A 27,948-nucleotide genomic window follows, 5' to 3' on the forward strand; every position below is an offset into this window, starting at 1 on the left:
TTAAAAGAAATGGCCAGCAGGTGGCAGCAAGTATCAGATCAGCCAGTATCACACAAGGATCTTGTTGTAGAAGAAGAGAAGCAGGAAGTGTAGATTGGGACTGAGAGTGTCGTCTGTTACTACTACGATGTTGTAAAGCAGCGGGGAACAGCGGACTGAGCGGAGAGGAATTGGGAAATAAGCGATCGGCAGAACAAAACAGTTAACCCTGCAGGATTGCTTTATGGCTTAAAAAAAAAAAACATCCTAATCGGCTCATCAAAGCATAACGGAGGCGCTCGACCTGCTGCACGTCAAGGAATGACGCTTTGTCGCAAAAAGCAACCGTCGAGCGATTTCAAAGGTCACGTCGACCCCTGGACGACTGGATGCTGCGGCAGAGCTGCATTTAGACCCGCCAATTGCTTATTTTTATGTGCAATAAATTGTTATTTTGCTATCAAAAGCACTTTTTGGAATGTTGTTTTATTGCATTATTTAGATGTTTGAGCTGTCACAGAAGAATAAATAGTAGCGTTGTGCTTGAAATGTTTGTTTTACAAAAAGCTTATTTTCTACGGGTTTTTTTTCAGGAATTGGACTTTTGACAAAACTTGGCTAAATTCTAACCCTGCTAACTAAAGAACGAATGAAACTAGAAATACACTTCTTTTTTTATGATGAAAGAAGAGATTCTAATCTTTCTTTTGGTATGTAGGTAGGCTACTAAGCGTTAGTGGCTATCTTTTTTTTTCTTTTTCTCTCCGAGAGAGCTCAGTATTGTTCATTCGGTAATCTTACCGATTCGAGGTTGTCAGGAGACCCGAGGAAGGATCAAAGAAAAGAAAGGACACTGAAATCCAGCACCGACCAGACATCACCTATTACCCACCGGGTTACCAACCAGAATCTTTTCACCAACCACAGAAACATCTAAATTCCAGTGGCTATCTGGCGCAATTGCGAGCTACTTCGTAATATTAGAGTGAAAAGGACATGAGAAAAAAATCATCCTAGTCCTGCCAGAGGTGGGTAGTAACGAGTTACATTTAGTCCATTACATTTACTTGAGTAACTTTTTGAGAGAAAGAAAGTACTTCTAAGAGTAGTTTACCACACAATACTTTTTACTTTTACTTGGGTAGATGTATGAAGAAGAAACGCTACTCTTACTCCGCTATATTGGGCTACACTAGAGTCGTTACCCACCGCATACATTAGATTTACCGTATTTTTACATAAGCGCTCCACTTGACTGACTGTGCGGGAGCATTTCCGCGGACACGTTGCTTATTTATAGGAAATGCAGCCATGAGTGAAGACTGGCAGGCATGATGAGAACCTGAAAAAGTCAAATGAAAGATGACGTCTTAGTGCTTTTGCTGTAAGAAACTGCCATCTATAGTTGTCAGACTGAGAGGCAGCGCCGAGCGAGTTAAGCCACAATTTGTGAATGGATTGTGCATGCTTGGGATATCGTGTCTGCTTGCACTGTTGTTCTAGCTCAAAAAGTGTTTGTTTTTTTTAAATGTTTTTTTTTTATAATTTGAAGATGCCAGCATTTGCACATAATTTTATGTCTTGGTCTGACATCGTTTTTAAAATATAAATCAGTCTTCATGTTCAAGCAGTGACTCAGTACTTGAGTACTTGAGCGAATACTTTTTTGTACTTGAGTGATTTTTTTATGGCTACTTTTTACTTTTACTTGAGTAATATTATTTTGGAATAACACTACTCTTACTTGAATACAATTTTTGGCTACTCTACCTACCTCTGGCTACTGTTCCATGTATCGGTCTTTTTCACATAAAAAATAGAGCTGTCAAATTATTACATTTTTAATCAGATTAATCACAATTTAGAATTTTGATTCATCATGATTAATCGCTTACCATAATCAAAAAGGGTTTTTATAAACATTTTTGCCCGCCAAATTTGAACAGCACCTGTTATGTGTTAATTCTTTCTGCATTTAATGTTATCAGGATGTCTTCAACATTTTTTTTTTGATCCACTGCACATTCTCATCCTCCTCTTTCTAATCAGTTAATTACTTGCATAATTTAAAATGGACAAAAAGACCCCGATATTTTGACATAAACAACTATTCTGAACGTCATATGCAAACATTAATATTAAATGCTTTACTTTAATGCATGTAGTTATGTTTATTGATTTGGTTTGTCGAATAACATTTGAGCAAGAACAATGGAAACCTTTAACAAGCACTAACATTTACAGTATACTGTATGTATTTTCTTTCTTTCTATGAGTCCTCTTAGGCAGTAATGCTCTCAAAACGGTCACTTTGTAATTCTCAAATGACAGCAAAATTGCAAAACCCATGAAGCTGACATCGACACTTTTTATCACGAACGTTCGGAGTCTCCCGAGTTGGAGTTTCAGAAGCTTCGCATGCAACGCAGGATCACGAGATTGTGCCCACGCAGGTTTGCATAGGGGAATGACACGCATGACCACTGACTGAGGAAAACAGGATACAGGCAGCGTCGCAACAGGAAGTGTTGCGCTCCTCCTCTGCAGAACATCAGTTTAGCCAGACTGAGTGCTGGTTGATGTCCAAACTCTGAAAATCCTGTGGTAGTGCACATATTTCGTAATCACTATTCGCTCAACATTTTCGCTTAAGAAATACAGTTAAAAAAAAGAAAAAAGAAAGTATGTTGAAAGCATATGAAAACTTAAGTTGACATCACATTACTTTATATTTTTATAGAACATTTTACTTTTATCAGTGCTTGTCCTTGTTTAGCATCGAGCATAAAGTTAAACCCACATGGAAAATGTCTCATCTTAATGTCATGCAGTGACATTTTTTAATGTTTTGATATCACTATGATACATGGAGGATTAGCAGTAAATAAGCTTGTTTGATTTTGAGTTACAGTGCATTGTTTGACATTAAATTCTACACACTGATTTTAAATTCACAAAATTTACTGTCTTTGAAGTTGTCACTCATTTTGTTGCGTGTGGTTAAAGTCATTAAAAGTACAATATTATGCTTAAGCATTAATAATAATAATAATAATAATAATAATAATAATAATACAACTGGTTGGAAAAAATTGTGTACATGGTTGTAAAGTGAGTAAGATGCAAGTTAAACACTACTAAATAGATGACAATGGAATAGACAAATGATTCTAAAAGATCAGAGTGCCCCTCCAAGGTAACGCCCTCACAGTCTGTCTTAAAGAACAAAAGTTATTTGGTCTTACCAGTTTGCTGTGTAAATCTTCCAGCGGACAGCTGATACGTTCCCACAAAAGTCACTTCGTTAACTACTGGAAGCAAATTGCCAAAGGTGGTTGAAAAATGCAGCTTTCTATATATCTCTGAATTAGCAGGGGAACTAAAAACTTCCTTAATTCTGCCAATTTAGGTTGAGTACCATAAGGCTTCTTCTCCTATTTCTTCTTCTTCCTTATTAAAACAAGAAGGTGACAAACTTCCTACAGAACATGTTGTTTCAGGCTGTCAGTCCACAGGCAACCTCTGACAGTATTACTGGTTAACTTTACATAGAAGTGCAATGTTTTTTGGGGGGGCAATGTAAATAAAATAACTGTTTGACTTTTTTTTTTTTTAAGAAAGATGTTTTATGATATGGATCATCTTTTCCAGTTCTTGATGAAATTAACAAAGAAAGAATGCTATAACAGAAATAAATAATCAGAATTTGTACTAGCAGTAGTAATTTTGAAAACAAATCAGCCAGTTGTTTTGCCATAAAATTAATTCCTCATCCAGAACTTTCTTCATGGTCTGAAATACCATCTAGTTCAAATATGATTGTTTTTCCACATGTACAGTACATATTATGGCAACTAGACTATGTTTCGTTTCTGTGGATGGACAGCACACAAAGAAGACCGCTGTTGTTGACTGACACTCAGCAAAGGTTTCAGTGGCCATTATTTGTTTCACAATGACATGGAACAGTTGCCTGACATGCGTTCCTGGGGACATCCAGCTCTCTCACTTCTTATTCCTGATTCCTCATTTTCTCTGGACTCCACGACACCAACCCTCAGCCAAGGCCGTGGATATTAATAGACAATTGTGAATCACACGGCACATGGACGAACAATCACGCATGCGACCAAAAAAAAAGAGAGCGAGAGAGATGAACCAAAGATTGCAAGTAACAAGCATAGGCTACTGCTCTAAGAAGTTATTATAGCTTATTTTAACACACTGTTTCCTGTTTACTTGATGGTCAACTTGCAAGAACTTTAAAAAAAAAAATGCACATTTAGAAATGTATACCATATAAGGCTTTCAGCACCTATCCCTCTAAACAACCAAGTTCCAAGTTCCTCTTTTTTCATGTTGCTTAAGCCAGACAAGGATGACTCAGTGCGGATATTAATCATGTGTGTGTGTGTGTGTGTGTGTGTGTGTGTGTGTGTGTGCGTGTGTGTGTGTGTGTGTGCGTGCGTGTGTGTGTGCGTGTGTGTGTGTGTGTGTGTTTTTTTGCTGTTTTTATCTCACACTAAGTCCGGAAGAGTATTTTTTTTTTTATTAGAATACATTTTTAAAAAACTTTACAAGTAAAAGAACATCAACACTTATGCCCTTAATTAAACTGACTCTAAATGCAACGCGGATCTATTTCTTCAAATTGTGTTATATTATATTGTATTATGTTGTATGTACAGTATCATGAATTACACTTATTGTAGTTGAAGTTTCCAATGCATCCATGAATAATTTTAATGATACTGTACTCACTGTATCTTGTCTGCTCTCAGTATAGTGAATTGCTATTGCATACACCACCTAGTGGCCAGAAACGCTGAGATGCAAACTAACCATGGCAACAGGGGCCCATGTATGTCCTTACCTGTGAGTTAACCTTTTCGCCATAATGGCCTGCTCTCTTGACTCGTTGGATGACCACGGCAAATTACCCGGTAACTTGCTCACATGTCCCAAATATTTCTATAAGTAATTGATACAAAATTTTCAATCAGCTACACTGTATGTGCTTCTGAAACAAATGTTTTAATAAGAAGCCTGCTGACGTCTCAATGTTATTTTTCTACCCACTCATCAATGAATAAAATAACAGGGGGTTGTTTTTGTATCTTTTTGGGAGGGGTAGTCACATTAACAGTAATGTACAACTGATAGAGAGATGGTTTGGAAGCAAAATAGAAAATACAAGTCAACACATGTAAGAGTAGTACAGTAGAAAAGATACAGTTATCAATGGTAAACAATTATCAAATAAAAATAATAAAAATAAAACTCCTTAGAACAGTGTTTCCAAACCATTTAATATTTGTTTCCAAGATAAATAAATATCTTCAGTTATTTCATAATCTCGTCATATAAAATATGAAAGGATACATATAGTAAATAAATTTTTCTCCACAATTTAGTATCTTAAAAATGTGTCTTTGAAATGCTTTAGTCAGAAATAATCAACAATCAAGAATTATAGCTTACCTTACACACCTTTTTTCTTTTTTAACCCTTGCTAAAATTAGCCATTTTTGAGTGGGTGGTTGCGTTTCATGCAAATGATATGAACTACACGGTCAAAATATAGAGTAAGGAATGTGTTGCTTTGCTGACTGGTAGCAGAGCCAGGAGGTAGCTATTTGTTGAGCCTGAGTCTCCCCAAAAAAATTACATCAGTTTTAAAATCTATATTCAATTGAATATGTTTGAAGGGAGCTCCTAATATTTTGCTAGACAATAGATTATGTACAATAAATTTTACTTTAAACAGAGTCTACTTGGTCCCACTCTAACAGAGCAACATTTACACAGAGACAGAGAGAGAAAAAAGTCACTCAAGGGTTGAGGAACAAACCCACAAAATCAGATTGGGAGAGCCATCCAATCTACTCCCTGGGCCACGCAGCTCCTCCTGTGTGTTAGTATAGTGCTCGTGTCAGCTGGAATTTTTGTAACTCAAGAGACTAAAACATTTTTGGTCTCCTTTTGGGTATAAGTAAAGAGTAGGAGCGGCATAGCCCAGGTGAGTCTCCCAAGCTAAAAGTTGTGAGTTTGTTCCTCAACTCTTGTGTAACTTATTTTTATTTTAAAATAAATTTGTAAAATGTTGTCAAAATCTTTCCTTGGAAAATTTCCTTAGAATTTCTGAGTGAAAAATCTTTAATAGTTTTTTTTTAAGTATAGGCACGTTTTCTTGTACATTTTACTCTGTTTAAAGTGGGACCAAATTGACTCAGTTTAGAGTAAAATTTACTCTACAAAATTTAGTAATATCTCAATACAGCAATTTTGACGATCTACTTACAGATGGAAAATCACCTGTGATCAAGTAAATCAAAATGTTTTTTGTATGATACTTTGTAAAGACTAATGTGCAACTCCATTGTCGAGGACATCACATATCTTGATACAGTACATGACAGTGACGCACAATTCCCGATACGCACGATGACAAGAAAAAATCTGTGAACTCTGCATGAATTGGTCGTTAAATGAAACACACCAGCTCAGGCTCCTTCCCTGCCAGATAGGTGACATTCCATGTCCCCAGAGCTAGCTTCAGTAGCCGGGGGTTGGACCACCAAGGCCCCGCCTCTGGCTGACCACCAGCCCCCCCCCCCGGCCCCTCCACAGATGGTGAGCCCATGGGAAGGGGGACCCACGTTGCCTTTCCAGGCTGTGCCTGGCCGGGCCCCATGGGTATAGGCCCGGCCACCAGACGCTCGCCTTCGAGCCCCGCCTCCAGGGGCTCCAGAGGGGTGCCCCGGTGACCCGCGTCCGGGCAAGGGAAACCGCAATCTAAAATTGACATTCATCATAGGGGTCTTTTGAGCCATGCTTTGTATGGTTGTATGGTACCTCACCTAGGGCCTGTTTGCCATGGGTGACCCTACCAAGGGCATGAAGCCCCAGACAACATAGTTCCTAGGCTCATTGGGACACGCAAACCCCTCCACCACGATAAGGTGATGACTCACTTATTGCCCCCCGGCTAGGCGCCTGTACGTTGGGGTTTACCCCGGTTAATGAGAGGATAGCCTCCCTCCGCCTTCGGGTGGAGGGGACAGGTCCTGACTGTTCTTTGTGCTTATGCACCAAACAGCAGCTCATCGTACCCACCCTTTCTAGAGTCCTTGGAGGGTGTGCTGGAGAGCACTCCCTCTGGGGACTCCCTCGTTCTGCTGGGGGACTTCAACGCTCACGTGGGCAATGACGGTGAGACCTGGAGGGGCGTAATTGGGAGGAACGGCCCCCTGATCAGAACCCAAGCTGTGTTTTGTTATTGGACTTCTGTGCTTACCACGGACTGTCCATAACGAACACCATGTTCAAACACAAGGGTGTCCAAATGTGCACTTGACACCAGGACACCCTAGGCCGCAGTTTGATGATCGACTTTGTAGTCGTGTCATCATATTTGCAGAAGCATATGTTGGACACTCGGGTGAAGAGAGGGGCGGAGCTGTCAACTGATCACCACCTGGTGGTGTGTTGGCTCAGATGGCGGGGTAAGATGCTGGTCCGACCTGGCAGACCCAAACGTATTATGAGGGTCTACTGGGAATGTCTGGCAGAAAATAAGAGTTTCAACTTCCACCTCCGGCAGAACTTCTCCCTTGTCCTGAGGGAGGCGGGGGACATTGAGTCCATTGTTGAGGCGGCTGATCGAATCCTCGAACCTGCTGGTGGACACCAGCGGTAAAAGATTGGGCCTTATTGGCCTGTGGGACTCCAGAGGCAGCTGACAGGTACCGGTTGGCCAAGCGGAATGCAGCTTCGTGAGGCAAAAACTCGGACATGAGAGGAGTTCGATGAGGCCATGGAAAACGACTTCCAGACGGCTTCGAAGAAATTCTGGTCCACCATCCGGCGTCTCAAGAGAGGAACGCAGTGCGCCAATAAAACTGTGTATAGTGGAGATGGGGTGCTGCTGACCTCGACTCCTCTGAGGAAGCAGTGTCTGGGGACTCTGAGGTGGGCTCCCCTATCTCTGTGGTCGAAGTCTCTAAGGGTTGGAAAGCTCCTCGTTAGCAAGGCCCCGGGGGTGGATGAGATCCGCCCGGAGTTCCTAAAGGCTCTAGATGTTGTGGGGCTGTCGTGGTTGACACGCCTCTACAACATTGCGTGGACATCGGGACAGTGCCTCTGGATTGACCGGAGGGTGTGTTCCAAATATAGAGGGATCACACTCCTTAACCTCCCTGGTAAAGTCTATTCAAGGGTGCTGGAGAGGAGGGTCTGTCGGGAAGTTGAACCTCGGATTCAGGAGGAGCAGTGTGGTTTTCGTCCCGGCCATGGAACAGTGGACCAGCTCTACACCCTCGGCAGGATCCTCCAGGGTGCATGGAAGTTAGCCCAACCAGTCCACATGTGCTTTGTGGACTTGGAGAAGGCGTTTGACCGTGTGCCTCGGGGAGTCCTGTGGGGGGTGCTTCGGGAGTACGGGGTACCCCCTTATACGGGCTGTTCGGTCCCTGTACGACCGATGTCAGAGTTTGGTCCGCATTGCCGGCAGTAAGTCAAATTTGTTTCCAGTGAGGGGTGGACTCACCCTTTCTGTTCATAACTTTTATGGACAGAATTTCTAGGCGCAGCCAAGGCGTTGAGGGGGTCCAGTTTGGTGGCCTCAACATTGCATCTCTGCTTTTTGCAGAGGATGTGGTGCTGTTGGCTTTTTCAAGCCGTGATCTGCAACTCTCGCTGGAACGGTTCGCAGCCGAGTGTGAAGCGGTTGGGATGAAAACCATACTGCTGTAGGTTGGAGCGGGAGCTCAACAGGTGGATCGATGCAGTGTCTGCAGTGACGCGGACTCTCTGTTTTTTTTACTGGACACAGTGTGGGAAAAATGTGGGAACTAGAATGGTTCCGTTTGAACTTGTACTGCGAGAGGTCGCAGCGACACAACGGCCTATCCCAATTAATTATGCATGCCAAAGAGGCCTAAGAGTTAATCGGAGTCAGGAGTCAAACAAACCAAGGTCTGATTTACTGAAGATCTGCATGTGCAAACTTTATTGGTCAAGCAAAACACACACATGGAAGCTAAACTTCTAACGGGGCAAACTAAGCATTGCGTCAGCCGAACACCGCATAGTTTACTTTTGCAACTTGTTGGAGGACTAGCCTTTATGCAAATAGATTCCTTTAGCATGTGCAATGCCTGAGATGAATTGCACTGGATGACTTTGCGTCTCTAAATAAGGTATGTGCAAACCACCAGTACACAAATCAATACTAGTGTAGCACAGGTAAAATGAGAGTTAGCAGGGAGAACTAATTAATTCATGTAAACATCTATGAACTACAAATCTAATTGTCATATTCTAATATAATCTAATAATCATGTAAGGGTTTTCTTTGCATCAGTCACAAGGAGTCATGCCATCTCATCTATCACAAATCTTTTTTTCACTCTGCTCTTCCTTGCATTATTTTCATTTCAGTGTACTGTGACGTTTGGGGTTGGCCTCTCCCTGAGCAATTTTCTGGGCGTGCTGTTCCACGTTTCCCAAGTCCTGTCTCCCTCTGTTGGCAATTGTTTTTCTACGTTTGTTGGACTGGTTGTGCTTGTTAAATTACCTCCGGTGCCCAATTTCCAGGTATTGATGGGGAAACAGAGCAATATTATAAAGTTTGATAAATATCCGGTGTTCCCATTTTTATGTTTTGTATTTGCCAAAATAATTCCCCAGGAAATAAACCCCCAAAACTCCAAAAAGCAAACTATTACTAAAGGCCAGACAGTAGACACTGTTGAGAGCTATTAATATCTTGGGACAATCTTATACAAGCTCAATTTTACTTGTCACTCAGACAATCTTCAAATAAACAACAGCAACAACTGTCCTGTCTGAGGAAACTTTCCAAGTTTCACACTGATAAGTCCTTGATGATTATATTTTATGAACCATACATTGAATCTGTGTTGACCTTCTCTCTCCTCTGCTGGTTTGGCAACCTTAACACCAAATCAAAAAAATGCACTGAGCAGAATAATTCATCTAAGCAGTAAAATATTGGGAGTTCAGGTATTGAGGGAAGCCAATGCCGTACTTTGAATTTGAGATGTTGCCATCTGGATCCGTCCGTCCGTCTTCTTCCGCTTATCCGGGGTCGGGTCGCGGGGGCAGCAGCTTTAGCAGGGAAGCCCAGACTTCCCTCTCCCCAGCCACTTCAGCCAGCTCATCCGACGGGACCCCAAGGCGTTCCCAGAACAGCCGAGAGACATAGTCTCTCCAGCGTGTCCTGGGTCGTCCCCGGGGCCTCCTGCCGGTAGGACATGCCTGGAACACCTCCCCAGGGAGGCGTCCAGGAGGCATCCGAACCAGATGCCCGAGCCACCTGGATCTCGGTTCAAATTTCTGAGGATCAAAAGCAACAGTTACAAGCATTATTTTGTTCCTTCAGCCATTTTTCTCTTAAACTCCGGACGGGAGAGGAGCCGTACCTGCTTAATTGTCTTTTTTTATTGATTTTTTATTAAATTGTTTGATTTGGTATGATCTATACAGAAATTACTGTTTGCACTGATTGCACTTTCCTTATTTGCACTACTTCTTAGCGTTGCTTCGGACGTTGTTGATTTTTTGCCAGTATATTTGTTTTTTTAAACCTTTTATGCTCTTAGGTTCTTTATGTTTTGTTTGTCTTTAATACTGTTCACTGCTTACTCTAACAATAATTGCCCTATTGGGGTACAAATAATTTTGAACTTGAACTTGAACCTGGTTCATTTTAATGCACGGCGCCATGTGGGGGCTGATGTGATGTCACCAGTCACCCAAAGTGACATTGACAGGCCATCACTCGCTCAAGAGCTGTCGGTTATGTGTTATGTTGTTATGTTACCTGTGTCTTAAATACTGTTCACTGCTTACTTGCTATGTTACCTGAAGAAAGTGGTTCACATCAGACATTTCAAGAATATTTTTGAACTGAAACAATTTTGAAAAGCGAAATGTGCCAAAATTTATCCTGGCCAGCTCCAGCTCCAGGAGCAGTTGGTCGACTGAACTGAGGCACCAAGCAGGAGCTTAAGGGTGGCGCAGCTATGAAACAAAAAGGGTAGTCGTTTTCCACAGCCTCCTTAGCTTGCTTATGCTTTTGCAGCAAAATATTTTGCTTTTTTATTCCCACATTCAACAAGCGGTGTTGTACTTGCACAGATGAGACAAAACAGGAGTTTTTTTTGGCAAGGCGCATTAATGATTATTTATTAATTAATTAATTATTATTATTATTATTGGTTTGTATTTATGTATTTATTTATTTGTAAGTAAGGACTTGAATCAGTGATTTTACTTTGACCAAGTAAGAGAACCTTTCCTACCTGTATCCGAAGATATAATCTTTTTTTTTTTTTTATGTGTCTGTAAACCTATAAACTTACAGTAGATTTTATTTATTTATTTTTACTGGATACTGGATTGACTATTGTGTTAACATGACAATGTTGTTATTAGACGGGTTGCTATGGAACTGTTTTGCATCTTTCAACAGCACACGCCTATCTTAATAACGAATTACGCATGTAATTCTTTGTTCAAAGTGTTTTGCTTTGCTTTGTGGGGCGTGATCATCCTCATCTCATACTTCCTCCCTTTTTTCCCCTCCAGGAACCTCATACGTGGCTCCTGGAGGGGGAAAAAAAGAAGAAGAAAAAAGGCTGTGCTCGGTGAATGCAGCTGCAGCCGGACCATTCCTTCCTTCGGCTGCCGGCCGGGAATCTTGTCAAGTGCGCAGCTCAAGGCAGTTTCCATTAAGTTGGCCTGGATGGCAGGGACACTCTGGTGCTAAGACTGCTTAAACCATAAGGTATTGTTGGAACTATAAAATCGGTTGTATGCCATGGCTCTAACTTTGTGCAAGTGATGCTTGTGGCACTGATTGAATGTGACGACGCTAAAGTCTTTAGCATGCAAGTGTTTTTGTCGAGCTAGCGTTAGCTTGCTAACTTTTTTGTGCATGCGTCGGAGCTAGTTTAGACTGACGCTGACAGAAAAGTATCGTTGCTAATACTTATTTGGCGTAGCGGATGCTTGGTTTAGTAAGTATGTTTATGTTTTGTTCCTCTGTGTTACTCGATCTGCAGCATGTTATGTAATCTTTCCCTGAAACTCCTTGACGGTCGGTACACTGCCAGACAGTGATGAACACAGTAAACTTGATTGTATTTGCATTGCCAGCACATGTTTCTATTTTCTTCCCGACTAAAATTTTAAACAAGACGCTTTTAACTCAGTGTAGTGTGGAATGATGATGAGGGGAAACTATCACACAGCTTCTGGAACTGTACCTCTAAGTGTTTTAAATAATAATAATAGTAGTTAATAAAGTGCATTAAACTATTTGTACTGTGAATTCATTATCTAACTACCACAGGTACAATAAACTTGGCCTAAAGAATTTCCTTCTGAACAAAATTTTGCAATAACTGTTTTTAAAATAGAACTGAAAAGTAAGATGTGTATAAATTCATTATTTATTAAACATCCAGTCATTCATCTAACAACCACTGTCCATGTACCCTGAAAACTCTGTTATCTTCGGCTTCTGTTGACATGTGTTAGAATGGCGGCAGATATGTTTGCATCCTTCCTGACCCTCATCCTAATCATTGAATCAGGGATTTTATCCTAAAGTATCAGCTTTTCAAACTTCTGCTTAGACATTCCTCTATATGGAGTGAAGACGAGCTTCCTGGCCAGGCTAAACAGCCTCCCAGCAGGGGCCCAGGATGGTGTTAACTGCATGGTTTTTCAGTGAAATGTTCTTTACTAATGTCAATCAATTTGAAATGAGTGAGTGATGTCAAGCTCAGTTTCAGTACTATGTGTAAGTACAAGTATGATGGCTAGAGATGGGCTAAGACTTTAATATTTATACTCTTTATTGGTACTGCTTATTGATTCATTTTTTAATTTTTTGTTTAGAAAAACACCTAAACAAAAACATTAGAGTTAATACTGCTTTTTTGGTCATATAAATAACTTGTCTTGCAACTACAATGAGAATAGTGTAAAACAAAAACAATTTAATTTTTTTTTTGTTTGTTTTTACAGAAAAACAAATGTTATAACAAATCACAATCATCTAAACATTATTTAGTTTAAAAGAAAATATAACTGGTGTACTGTAGAGCAGCAAGGCTGGTACATGCATTTGGGTTGAAAAAGCTCTTCAACTTATGTGATATGCACATTTTCTAAATTTTATTAAGCTTGCTCATGTTTACCCCTGATATTTTAGTGATTGATTGTGCTTGTGGCAACGACACATACATTTTTACTATCAACCTTTGAGAAAGTTAACAACTATATGGTTAAATAGCACAATGGGCGTTTAAAAAAAAAAATTAAAAAAAAAAAAATATATATATATATATATATATATGTATAATAACACGTATTATATCATGATATGGTCTCATAACACTACACTGGCACATGAAGATCCCATAGATGCTTCTCGTGCATGAACCTGCAGTGGGGTCAGAAGGTTCGCCTCCGATTGTGAAAATGCATCTTAGACAAATACAATATTTTATGATAGGAAAAAAAGAAACCAGAGGGATAAAGGTGCAAATGATGTTCATATTGGCAAAAATAAATTGAAAAATGAACGTGAGTAACTTCTGCAAGACCGATAACAGAACTTTAAGAGTGGAGATTATCGATTCTGAAGTTTTAAGTTTGGTACCAAAGCTCAGTACCCATCCCTAATGATGGCCTTTGTAAGGTGTACAGGTTTGGGCTGCTTTCCTTTGACCTTTGTTGCTAGGTGGGTCAATCATGTGCAGCCACGCCAAGATAGCTTTTGGTGTGTGCAGTCAATATGTCAGCAGTAGTAGAGACATGAAATAACTTTTTGCATGGGTGGAACAGCCCCGCCTCTCACTTGGTATTTAAGTAATTAGGGCTGTAAAGAAGAATGTGCTACTGATGCTAATGGGAACATGTCCTCAGCAACACACCTGCCTATTAATTCATTAATTTCATTCTGTGTCACAAGTTTTTTTGTGTGGAACCTAGCTAGTGTGGCGTGGCTCCTCCTGGCATTTAAGTCTAATCCAATCCAATTTTGAACATGTTCAAAATTTCTCTGAAAGAAAAACGTTTTAGGAACATTGGGCAGTTGGTCTTAAATTCTGTTTCAAATGGGCTTAAAAAGTCTTGAATTTAACTTTTCTTAAACATGCTTTGTGCAGTTTGTCACTTTTTTACTCAGGATGACTACTTCAGGCCTAAAATGTAACTGCAGCCTCTGTATCAAGCTCACGCATGGAATTAACTCCTCTTTTTCAGTTTTCTTGGGGTCTGAGCTGGAGTTTGGGCTGAGCTTGAAGCTGGCCACTAGTATCCCCCCCCCCTTTTTTCCCATCCCAATTGTGTCGTACGGTAACGCTAAATGTCTGCGAGGACGAGCATGATGTCATCCTCCACCACCCAACCCTTCCCCCCCTAACAAGAAACTGTGGTGTGTTCCCCCCAAACACTCTACACCAAAGGGAAGATACAAGCTAATAGGCGCAGAAAAAAAGTCAGGGCTCTTTGTACTCATCTGGGCATTGGTGGAACATGCATGATGTAGAAAAACCTTTAAAATTAACATTTCAAACTCCACAATGCACCTTTAAGATGTATGAAGCGCCGTGCCTTGTGTGGATGTTTGCGGTGCAATGAGGTTAACAACTCCCACCTACCTTAACTCTGCCTCTGATTGGCTTACCATGGATTTGTATTCTGTATTGAACCGATCATCATTACATGTGTTTCTGTTATCTCTGCCTCCTTTTTGGCACAAATCTGAATGACGCTGACAAGCAATTACCATCATTGCTGTATTGATTCTTTTGATGGGTATTAAAGGGAGGTCAGACAGTGTATTTTGGTCCTGACCACAATGTATAAAATATAATTTTTTTTGTATTAGCCTACTACCGTAATGACATTATGGTATCGCCATGTTTTTCTTTATTTTTCCTATAGTGGCTGTTTTTCTGCAGCATGTTAGACTGTAATATTCTTTTCGGTTTGAACCTTTTCACAAAATAAAAGACGGAGAAATGAATTTCAATTTACATAAATGGTGCTAACTGTTTGATACTATGTTCCTATTGTTACAGAATTACCAGTTCCATGTGTTCTTTGGCCATTGGGACGGATGAAAAGTGAAGGCTGCCAGCCCATCTGGGCTGTATCTATGTTTATCGTAGTCTCTCTGCTGATGCTGACCTCTGAGGTGGTGTCAGGCCAGAAGATGACTCAAACAGCCATGGCTCAGGCTACAGCCACGGCTGCAAGACCAGGTCTTAACTTAACTGATGGCTTTCAAGGCCTCCAGGCGCTAGCAGACTTCCTAGCTAGCGAGCATGCTCATGTTTGGGTCTTGTCCCTTGTGGGCTCAGTTGTTGTAGGTCTCAGCGGGATTTTCCCCTTGCTCGTCATTCCAATTGAAGCTGGAGCAGCCCTTAAAACCGAAGGTAGGACATTTAACATGAATTACTTATCATGTTTTGCTGTAGGTTGCAAGATGATTCTATGGTCTGCAGTATATTGCAAAATGTGTCATGTGATACTGAAACCTTTTTACTGTTACTCTTTGTCTATGACGATATGCCCTTCAATTGTGCAATGAAACCTATAACACTTTTTTTTTAGACAGAGTACAAATAAAAATACAGTACTTGTACTGTATTTGAGTACTCAACCATGGCAATTAGTGGCACTTGATCATACCGATTTTGAGGAAAATGTGTATTTTTTAATTTTTTTTATTCAAATATTGGTTTAGAAACTCAAAACAAACTTTTCTTGAATATGGCTTAAGCTTCGCTCAAATCTCATTACTGACATTTTATCATCCATTTGCATGCTTTTGAAAAAGTCAGGCCACAAATTTTGCTGAAATGTAGCCTTTAACCTAAGACATTTAATTGATAAAGTAAAATTGGTAGGGTCACTTCTACTAACTAGGGTGACCAGATGTCCCGGAATAACAGAGACCCAGGACATTCCTGTTTTTTTTCTTTCCTTTTTTTAAATCCAGTTGCACAGTTGTCATAATGATTCATATGATAAACCAATAAACAAAAAATAGTAATTGCATTGCCACAAAATTGGGACAGAGCAAAAAAAAAGGTGGATAATGGTAGAACGGTGAGTGCATTAACTTGTTTTACGCTGTTGAAGTCAACCAGGATAGCATTTAGCATTAGCTAAAGTAATAACACAACCACCAGTCACCAGATTGACTAGTTACTAAATTTATTGTCAGTAGTGCCTTCCTGGTGAGAATTTATTGTATATTTGATTTTCAGTGAAATAGTGGTGTCGTGGTTTTTAGTTTTGAAAATCTGGTCACCCGAGCTGCTACTGTATTTACTGATGCTGCATCACCCGTAAGCCCGGGTGACACCCACAATTTGGTGTAAATGCCAATATAGGAATATCTACAAAATCGAGTTGATTTGTTGTGTACCTTGGTTCCGGCACAGTATAACCGTGGTTTACACGCCACAGCTTGGCACAGTATAACAGTGGTTACACTCCACAGTGTGTTGCACAAAGCACATAAACGTGACTTCTAGTGGGAGGAACTATTCTCGAGTATGGGTTCTATTACTCTTTCCCTATGTTTATCTCCATAACTGTACTGTATGTATAATGACAATTTGTATTTTGTCTACAGGCATTTTTTTTTTCCTTTCTGATGTGGCATTTCTTGACATTTTTAGCATTTTCTTCATTTTTTTGGCTATAAACACGGGCACAACATTGGAAACTGTGAACAGTGACTGTGAGACATCAGCTGATATTGAGCTGGTTGCAGTTCCCTGTCCACTGTGACACAAGCACAATGTAAGGCTAGGTCAAAATAGAAAACTATAGGGAACTGTTGAACCCGGTCATCTATGTGCACACATAGTACAGTAATATAAATGGTATATAATTATCTCTTGTGCACTGTGCTTTAATCAGACACAAGCTAAATCAGCTTGAGGCTTGTGGCCTCTTCAGGTCATCTCTCATCACACTATGGTTTTATTTTAGGCCTTTGATTTTCAAGTGCTACATGACTAGAAGTTAGTAATTTACAGGGACGCTTCAAACAAATAATACAGTGGGGGAAATAATTCTTTCAATCTTATGTTGCAAAGGCTGTCGCTTGGTAATTTGAAGTTTACAGTTGCACAGCTCAAAATTAAAGACCATTTCTTTGTAAGTGGGCGAGGAGCTAATTATTTTTCCTACTATACGTGTTGGTGAACCCTTTCAATTAATTCATTTCTATTTATGAGCCAGAGATGCTCATCTGAAACGCATCACCTTTTACCGGTTCAAATGATGATTGAATTTGTGAGGAGAATGAAATATACTAAAATTAAATGATGTTAGCTTTAGGAATGTAACGATATCCAAACATCATGAAATGAGCAACACAATATGATAATTATCACGATATTGTGGAGGCTGGCGATATAAAAAAGCTCACCATAATGTACAAAAACAAAAAACACTGTGTTGTGTTCTTCTACATAATAAAAAGGCACGGAGAAGTTGGCTTGGCCATGTTATTGTCATGTGCTCCTATTGCCTCAGCGGCACAAAGTATCTTGAGAGAGAGGTTTTTGACAGAGAGGTTAAAAAATGTTTGCTGGTATGACTGATTTATAGGAGTGATAAGCGCCGCAGTGGCCAATGCTAGAATTGCACAAATGGAATACAACCTTGACACCTTTTTAACAGGTGTGCTGCTTTACATATCTTGACATAGGGTTGACAACGATATTGTGGCAATTTTAATATTGCGTTATCACAATGTTACCATTATTGTTACATCCCTAGTTAGCGTTCTTTCCATCTTGCTGTATAATTAGTATCACCCTTTTGTTATTCTCAGCTGGACACCAGAAGCTAAAGAGGCTTTTGAGCTTTGCTATCGGGGCTCTACTTGGGGATGTATTCCTTCATCTCCTCCCCGAAGCATGGGCGCTCTCTGGCTCTTCAGGTTGGTAACTTTGGATCACTTGTCCATCAGTAACACTATGTCCACTATTTGACATATTCTGCCATTCCTAATGAGTATTTTCTTACTCCAGATTATTAAATCTGTTTCAATGTCCTCTAACATAGGACAGTGGCTAATGAAACCACTACCATGCTTATTATACTCGAAACATGTTACTACTTTGTTACTCAAAATAAAGTTTATCTTCTCTTTCTCCAGCCAGCAAAGAAAAACACTACACAAACATGGGCTTGTGGGTAATCACTGGCCTACTGGCATTCCTTCTCCTCGAGAAGATGTTCTCAGACCAAGATGAACAAGATCCACCATCGCATTCAGATGTGAATTTTAACTCCACTGTAAGTTCTGTGGCTGTCGCGATATGCAATAAATCAATTAATTGCACAATAGTAAAAATTATCTCAATAAGTTTGCAGAGCGCAATAATTCCCAGCCATGTACGTGCGTGTTTGTTTACATACGTTATCAACATTCGTGCAGCTCCGTTGCTTCATTCTGTCAGTCACTGGGTAAAGGGCCTTTTTTTCTTCTTTCTATTCACTCACTCACGCACACACAAGCATAGTTTCCTAGGCGAGTAAGCGAACCCACGCCGCCTGCACCGACGGCACCACTCTGTCATCCGGAGCTCGTAAAGCGCCTTTTAAAGCCAGTTAAAACATTTTGGTTTGCATGTGTCCGATCGGTTCTTCATAAGCACATGCAATTCTCTTTTTCATTAGTGAGCCGCGGCATTAGCGCTGCTAATAGCCACGTAGCATTATTGCTAGCAGCGCACAACAGCTGTGTTGTTTTTATTCATTGCTTATGCTTCGGAGCCTGCCGAAAAAGCAACACTCGCTACGTGCACACACCCTCGCAATCCTGTGCTGCTCAGTGAGATACTGGCTTTACCAAAGACACTGGGTGGGTAATAAGTTAACTTTCCTGTCACGACTGACTCCTCAACCGTTCTTAGTATATTGAGGAGTGAATCATCTTGACACGCACTCTGGAAGGAAGTGCTGTGCCAAATTAGTTACCCCCGAAAAAAATCTGTATCCCCTGCCGCAGGTACGCATGTTTTTCAATAAATGCATGGAGAAGACACATGCTTTTGAGTTTTAGAAATAAGGTTTTGTAACAAGAAAAATAATATTTATTGCAGATAAACAAAAGAAAAACGAGAACATGCTTCGCATTCTGCAATGGACTCTGGGTGATACAAACCTGCCCGGGGGCAACCACCCTGGCACAACAGGGGCGCATTTGGCGCATCAGATTCAGCGCGAGGGCCCCTGAGCAGTAGGGACAGTCATCATTTGGAAATAATGTGGACAAATGGAGCTGGTATCAAAGCCGAACACAACCGCTCTTGTGTGGGAATTTTATGGATTTATTTATTATACCATTATCATTATATTAGTTGAAAAAAAAAACAATCTTATTGTTTAACGCAATCATTTCTGGGGCCTTTTATCGCCAAGCAAAATTTCTTATCGTGAAAGGCCTACCCTCAATTCCATTGCACATTAATATATTGTTCAAATACACTCATCCACACAATCTGATGAGGGCTAATACAAGAGCTGATATTTTAGTTCGTAACTCATATTTTACTTACCCTCTTGTTTTCTTTGGTATGTAGTGTATAGTTCATAATCCTGTTTGTGTTGTATTAGTCTGAGTAGCGATCCTAACTTCTTTCATTGTGTTTCAAGGCATAGTTTATCATTTTGGGAAATGTGCCACTGTGATGTGAAAAAGACGTTCACATCGCCAATGCAATACATCAGCAATTTTTTCCCCCTCACACTTTAAAATATTGTCACTGCTATGTGAAAAACACATGTCCATTCCCCCTCTTTTTTTTGATTTTTTTTTTTGATTTTTTTTTACGTTTTTGGGATAAAAGTGAATACAAAAATCCCCAAAAACGTAAAAATGAAAAATACTGAAAAAAAATGGGCAAAAGTCTATTTCACATAGCAGCGACATATATTCTAAATTCTCAACATCTTTCATAGAAACTGCTTCTAGAACAAATGATTCTTTCAATGATGTATTTATCATGTTTTAGCTAACTCACTGGTGGCCTTTTGATATCCAGTCTCTCGATGATAATGCATTCACTGCCAATTACTCACTGTCTAGTGCTGATTGTTGCAGTCTGTGGTCCTAAAGTTGTACATTCACACATTTGCTTCAGTTTTTCAATCAAACTGTACTGAAACAGTACATTGACATTTGATGTTTGGAAAATACATTTTCGCCCACTGGACAATAATTAATGGTGGATGTCATGCAAGGGGGCCGTATGATCATTTTCGCCTTTTTTTCCCCCCCTTTTGTACACAGTCAAGTTCAGTTTGCAATGGAAAGGCTGATGTGGTACATGCAAATGGATCTCATACTGAGTCACAGAAATCCACCAAGCACCAGAGTCTGCAGGGGTCTACAGAGAAAATCAAAGTAAGTATGCTAACAATGGCTTCATCATAGTTTTGTGTGGTCTTCCTGAAAGCTAAGCCACTGTGTATCCAACTTTCAATGTTGTCTTACCACATGAGCTACACATACAGGTGCTCGTCAAAAAATTTGAATATCCTCAAAAAGTTGAATAATTTCTGTAATTCCATTCAAAAAGTTAAACTTTCATTATTAGATGATAGATTCAGGGCCATTCAGAGGGAAATTCTTGTCTTAAAAATGGAAGTCTGTGAAGTTGCTTAAAACAGTAGTCTTAACATTATGTGTATTTTAAAGAATATCCTGTATATATTTTTGTGTTTTTATATTATCAACTGTCGTTTAGAGGCGCCGCTCAACTTTCTCTAATGTTTTGTATTTTTTCCATGACGTATGAAACGAAACTGAAACTTAACTGTAATAAAAGCGACGAGGTGGCCGGGGGAGGAGAGAGAGTCGGAAGGAGCCGAGCGTGAGTTAAGGTCTCGCGCCTCCTCTCCTCTCCCAGCCGCGGTTGCAATAAAACAAAGCAACAGCTTCTGCCTCCTTTTTCCTTGGTGCACGGTCAGTAACTAAGGGGATCTGTAATATCAGACCCAACAAAGTCAACCATAAACATTTCTTGACAATATGCTATATGTGGGGCGGCACGGTGGCTGACTGGTTAGCATGTCTGCCTCCCAGTGCAGAGGACGTGAGATCGAGTCCGGGCTTCGGCCTTCCTGGGTGGAGTTTGCATGTTCTCCCCGTGCTTGCGTGGGTTTTCTACGGGTACTCCGGTTTCCTCCCACATTCCAAAGACATGCATGGCAGGTTAATTGAACACTCCAAATTGTCCGTAGGTGTGATTGTGAGTGTGGTTGTTCGTCTCTGTGTGCCCTGCGATTGGCTGGCATCCAGTTCAGGATGTACCCCGCCTACTGCCCGAAGCCAGCTGGGATAGGCTCCAGCACCCCCCGCGACCCTTGTGAGGACAAGTGGTTAAGAAAATGGATGGATGGATGGATGCTATATGTGACGTCATTAGTCTAAACATGACATTCTGATTAATATTACATTTTTGGAATATGAGTTATGAAGCAAAATCCATCCGTTTTTATCCATCTCAGAGGGCGGCCATTTTGCTACTTGCTGTCAACTGAAGATCACATCGCAGTTGCTCAGGGCTCAGGCAACAACTAATCACAGCTCACCTGTTTTCTGAAGCTGCGCTGTGGTTGGTTGTTTCCTGAGACCTGAGCAACATTGATGCCAGCTTCAGTTGACAGCAAGTGGCAAAAAAGCCGCCCCCCTGAGATATGGATGAAAACGGCAGAATTTTGCTGCTAATGCAATATTAACGAGAATACCATATTTAGACTAGTGGGGCTGCGTAGAACATATTATTGTCAATATTTTTTGGGGGGGGTGGGGGTTGACTTCCCTTTTAAACTTGTAACCTAATTAAAATGCATGACCTCAATAAGTGAACTATGTTTCAGACAAGTGGCTACCTTAACCTGCTGGCCAACTGCGTTGACAACTTCACACATGGATTGGCTGTCGCAGGGAGCTTCCTTGTAAGCAAGAAGGTGAGCGAGCAACTGTGCATATGTAATACAAAAATATGTTTATGTATAAGTTTACCACAATAAATATTACTACAATATTTTATGCTTAATAATAACTCATGCTTGTAAACAATTCATAGGTTGACACTAGCCGGACACAACATTTGGTACATTTGCATAATTGAATGTGACTAAGGAAATTTTATTCAAAGGTACTAAAAAGACTCCTAAAGTGCTTTATATAGTTGTAGTATACATTCATACATACCAATACAGGATCACAATTTAAAGTTAATATAAGAAAAAAATTATAAAATGAAAATACAAAAACAGCAGTCCGCCCTTTAGTGACCTCTGGTATATACATCAAATTCAAAATTATGCAAATGTTTCTATGATTTTTCTAAATAGTCCTATGTATGCAAATGGCACTCTACATAATTTTGAAGTGATCAACTTTTAGAGCTATTACATTTTGTTTAAACATTTTTTTTCCCAAAAATTAAACATAGTTTTTGTTTTAATGAATTTGCGGCATTAGGAAGTGTTATTTGCTGAAATGAAAAGCTAGTTCAATCAAAAACAACAGGTCAAATTATATTGTAACATAGGAGCTCTTAATTGATAGTATCTTTACAAGTCTTAGTTTGGCTGGTCCTGCAATTTATACTCGTTTGGATGTGTTTGGTAATTAATGGGAGGAGAGGCAGAATGCTCTCTCCTCCCATTAATTTCCAAACGCAGCACACGGTAGAAAGCAATCAGCAGTTCTTGCTTGAACTGTTTCCATCTGGACTGCCTGACGCACCAGGAACACCGCGTCCCCAGTCCGAGCGCACACTCCAGCACTCCTTTTTTGGGGCTCTCTGAATAACCAAACGGCACATTTGAACAACGCTCTGACTTTGAATTGAAATCCCAATATTTGTCAGAAAAATTGCAATACAATCTTTTCTTGAAACCTAGAAGTCATATCTCTTGCTTGCATAGTCAACACCTGTGCACATAACAAAATAAAAGCACAGCATATACATTGTATTTTGACTTCATGAACACTGCCAGTGTGTGGAATTTGCCACACATTAGTTTTGAATGATACTGCCAAAAGATTAATTTGACTCAATTAGTGAAACCAACAGAGACTTGTGGTTTATTTGAGTAGGTTTGTATCAGATGTCAGGTATTTACATTCACCCAAATCAATCGTTTTCTTAAGACTTGGGCGTTATGAATTGTTAAATAATCTAGAGGTGCCACGATTATTTGACAACTAATCGCTTATCAATTAATTGATAATTATGTTTGATAATTAATTAATTACTATTCGTTTAGAGACCATGTTTATTTTAAAATAGTCCAAATCATTGTCATTTCAGCCTCTCAACATTAAATCTCATCTGATTTTTCCTGCTTTTACTTTGGAAACTTAATCATAAACAAGTGTGCCTATTTTCTGACATGTTATGGACCAAACCGGTAACTGAATCTGAATTTATGTTTGTGCATTGTTTGCACTGTCAATTTGAAATAATGTCCTGCTTTTGAATAGAGGGATGGAAATTAAACTTTTCTGATCAGATTCATCACTTATTGACAAAATAATCTACTGATTAATCAATTCTTAAAATAATGGCTAGTTGCAGCCCTAATTTCATCATAGACAATGTTATCCTGGTCTTTTAAGAAATGGTTAATAAATGTAAGCTGACGTTATTATTTGAACCCATATCTAGTGTTGGACTACTTATAGTACATATCATCACCCTCTTAAAATAATTGCCAAAGTCATTTTTTGCACCCCAAATTTTTTTTTTTGCCTTAAATCATCTACTCATGATTCAAATGCTTAAAAAAAATTGTGTTTACTGAAAAATTGGGGGGGGGGGGACTTTAAAAAAGGTGTCAATATGATACATTACATCATCTACTGTATAGTGTTTTTGTTTTTTAAATTATGCATAAAAAAATTTTTATACACATATTCTTCTCTGTATAACTCTTAAAGGGGCCATCAGCCGAAAGACGGCCTGGTATCCACTGAGTACATGATCATATATCATAGCTGGAACAAGACCAGTCCAGCTGGTGTGACATAAGGCTATCAGCAGGAACTATGGGTGTATGTGCCAGGGAGGAAGTTAGCTAGATGTCTCCAACACACACACACACACACATATGTCATGTCACTGATGCTTTTGCGCAAGCTATTGCCATATGACACATAACATGAATGTAATGTTTAAACGACGAGAGGTCATTTTCCAAAGTCTTGCTTCAAAACAGACTAGTCAAAGGAATTTCACTAATAATACTTTTCTTGCAGGTTGGCTGTCTTACCACCTTTGCCATCTTACTCCATGAAATCCCACACGAGGTGAGATTTTTGGACCGGTTAACTCACATTTCCCTTAAGTTTACAATGGTGAAGTAAATGCCCACAATTAGAAAGTGAAGTCACTGAAAGTTTCATGTCGTTGTCCTCAGGTGGGTGACTTTGCCATTCTGCTCCGAGCCGGGTTCGACCGGTGGAGCGCTGCCCGTCTGCAGCTGTCCACCGCACTTGTTGGTGTCCTTGGGGCTTGCTTTGCTTTATATGCTCAGTCACCAAAAGGCACAGGTAAAAAAAAATTCCAAGTTTATGAATACATTCCCTCAAACATCACGTGAACTACAGCTTTGTATCCGCAATGTCCAGAAAATGCGACTTGCTGGATCCTTCCATTCACCTCTGGAGGCTTCCTCTACATCGCTTTGGTGAATGTAGTTCCTGACCTGCTAGAGGAATCCAGCTTAAGGTATGATGACTACATTGACTAGGGCTGGACGATTAACCAAAATTTCATCGTGATTTTGATTTTGGCTCCACGCCATCATTAAATTGGAATGATCGAAGAAAAATGATTAATGTGCACATTTACAAGTTCCCTACGTTTTGAAAGTACCCTGAATGCACCATGTAGCTTGTAGCAAGCCCAAAGCTAATCAGTGTGATTCTGCCGTCCCTAAGCGTCCTTTAAGCTGTTTAATGACACTCCAGCTGGAGTTAACTGTAAAACTAAACACACTATAAGGAGAATCACATACAGTGTGTATTTAAATACAAAACATGCTTAGTTTTTAAAACATTGCCAGTCTAGCGCTAATGCTAGAGCATGGCGGATCCCATTCAAATACTAACAGTTAGCATCAACTTTGGGACTAATAGTCCTTCAAATAACGAATATTCACACACAAATGTTGTGGAAAGACATACCAACATGCAAGATAACACTACTCAAAGGTGCAAATTCTGCCTAATTGGTAAAAAAATTAGTTATTTTAACAGAATTCAGTCGCAACTTTCTTCTGTTCTCATTGTGTGTACACCATGCACTGGACCACAGTATTGTTTTTTTGCAATTACTGTTTTAGTACACAGTATTTTTATTTTGCTTTTGGTTATTATTATTATTATTATTGTTATTGTTTAAGGATTCACAGAATGTTCTTTTTCTCAAAATTACAGGATACAAATGTATCTAAGGAGTTTGTTTTTTTCTCATTCACTCCCAGCCATTTTCATTGAAGCAATCCCCTTCTCTCCCAGCTATTTTACTGGATTGGCTGATTTTGCAAGGCCCACAGAATATTGTGTTCTATTGCTATAAAAACATGGGTACCTACCAAAAGAAAGATTAGAATCTCTTTTTTTCATCAGGAGAAAAAAAAAGTATATTTCTATCTGTTTCCATTTTGGAGCAATTAGCATTAGAATATAGCTAAGTTTCATCATTATTCACAAATCTATTTAAAACTGTGGGTAAATTAGCTTTTTTCAACATGGCCCTGGTTGATATCTTTTGCTTTACTGCCACCTGCTGCCCGTTTACGTAATAACTACCATTTCTTCAACTGTTCTTTGCAGTTGAGAGGCTGCATCAAATGCTCTAGCTTAAAAACACATAGAAAACGTATAAATACGTCTTTGGGACACTTAAAACATTTAAAATAGAATGTATTTATACGTTTTTGGGAGCAAATTAATTAAATACCAACACACATTTCCATATGACATAACACAAAATAATATCCCTGAGGTCCCAGGATAGCCCAGTAAGTGCCCAGACTTGTGAAAATAACATAAGATTAAATAAATATGATAAAGAGGGTAATATAATGCTTAAGTTTGAATTAATTAGATTAGGTTATACTTGACAAAAAGAATAGTGTTCAACGTGAAGGGATGAATTGCAAGGCTATGATCATAGTTTTGAGTAGTTGAGTTTTAGTTGTTGAAAAAATATTAAGTCTTAAAATCAATAAATAATATTTTTTTCAATCTCAATCAAAATAATTGCCCAACCCTCATTGACCACCAATAAAATATTTATTTCATGTCTCTGATTTGTAATGTTTTGTTTTGTAGGCACGCCCTACTTCAGGCCTTACTCATTTTCTCTGGTGTGGCAGTCATGGCTCTTCTGTCGACCGTCGTCGTTTGAACATTGATGGCTGGCTGCTCTTCTTGCTGTAGTACCAAAGACTTAAAACCAAAAGCAAGCAGGACATCCTCACTACTTTCTATTGGATATTCATGAACGCTTACAATTAGTCTTGATTGCCATGTTACGCTCTCGTCTGGATGATTGTCATGCGTCAAGGTATACCCAAACAAATATCTTATGAAAAAATTGCACTTTATGAGTCAATGACAAGCTCAATGTTTTTATTCAACCTTGGACAATGTGCCAGCTCTAAAAAGCAAGGGAAAGATGATTATTTGTATGGATTTCTGTTATCAAGTAGTCTTAAAATATGCATATTTATCAGACAATCCTGTTTTGCACATCTGGTTGTGGTGCTACATACAATTCAATCTAGTGGATCCCACCTTTTAGTTATATATATATATATATATATATATATATATATATATATATATATATATATATATATATATATTTTTATATATATCCCAAGAAAAATAATTTCTGCTGCATATTTATTTAAAAGGAAAAAAAAAGGATCAAGAGCACACAGTATGTCAGTATGTTACACTAGAGTCACCAAAGTACATTCTTTTTACATGCCTTCATTAAACTAATTGCACCTTTTAAACATGTGAAAAGGTTATTATGAATCATACATGATTGTTCAGTTGTTTGTGTGATCTGCATGTGTAACCAGTTGAGTTGCATTACGACAGACAAGGCGAAGAACCCGATACCTTGCTGAGGAAAAACCCGCCCACCGTATGTCAATGCTCCACAGATCCTATGTACATAAGTATCAAATGGAAATGAGGGGAGTCATGGAGATGCTGTGGTCACGCCGGTCCCTTTTCTACAGCTCGTTTGGCAAGCATGTGTTGCTATAACGAATCCGCCACAGGTTGTCTACTTTAGTCATCAGCCTGTGAGGTGTGCATTGTCTGTGGGAGGCTTTTCAGTCAGGGAACACAAGGACAACAAATGAACACTCCACATTTGAGAGGAATATGCTGCCAAATGTGCATAAAAATTAAAAGCAGTGATGAACAATGACGCGCTGCTTTGTTCCCATCACGCACTTGGTAAATATTTTGTCACTAATTGATGTTGGAATATTTTGGTACTACCAATTGTTTAGCATTTATTTTAACAGAGTTATTTAAGAGATTATTGTGTAGAGTTCAATTTTTGATGGAAATATTCAACAAAATGTCTTACTAAGAGTAAGAGTTCACACTTTAAGCATGCAAGAATGTTATATTAATGGAACATTAAGCCTTAATATTTTATTTCAGTGCTGTTCAAACATGAAACAGACTGCAACCTGTTTGTTAAATACAGTGGCTCACAGTTATAAACCTGAAGTTTCAGATGAATAAATACATTTTCATACAAATCTTACAGTGTACAAGTTTCCTGATTAGTATTTTCTAAATTTGAGTTAAAAAAAAATTGCAATAATCAATTTATAGAT

The 27,948-nt window shown here is 39.3% G+C and overlaps 1 protein-coding gene across 1 annotated transcript; it reads left to right on the forward strand.

Moving 5' to 3' along the window:
• The first annotated feature begins 11,545 nt into the window (after nucleotides 1–11,545).
• On the forward strand, nucleotides 11,546–27,870 carry slc39a13 (solute carrier family 39 member 13). Its single transcript, XM_077564835.1, has 10 exons — nucleotides 11,546–11,791; nucleotides 15,102–15,458; nucleotides 17,879–17,986; nucleotides 18,206–18,345; nucleotides 20,345–20,458; nucleotides 21,937–22,026; nucleotides 24,329–24,379; nucleotides 24,490–24,622; nucleotides 24,701–24,800; nucleotides 26,411–27,870. The coding sequence occupies exons 2-10, from the start codon at nucleotides 15,140–15,142 to the stop codon at nucleotides 26,484–26,486; spliced, it is 1,131 nt and encodes a 376-aa protein (XP_077420961.1). The 5' UTR covers nucleotides 11,546–11,791; nucleotides 15,102–15,139; the 3' UTR covers nucleotides 26,487–27,870.
• The last annotated feature ends 78 nt before the right edge of the window (nucleotides 27,871–27,948 follow it).

This window comes from Vanacampus margaritifer, chromosome 4, assembly GCF_051991255.1.
Source record: "Vanacampus margaritifer isolate UIUO_Vmar chromosome 4, RoL_Vmar_1.0, whole genome shotgun sequence".
Classification (NCBI taxonomy): Eukaryota; Metazoa; Chordata; class Actinopteri; order Syngnathiformes; family Syngnathidae; genus Vanacampus; species Vanacampus margaritifer.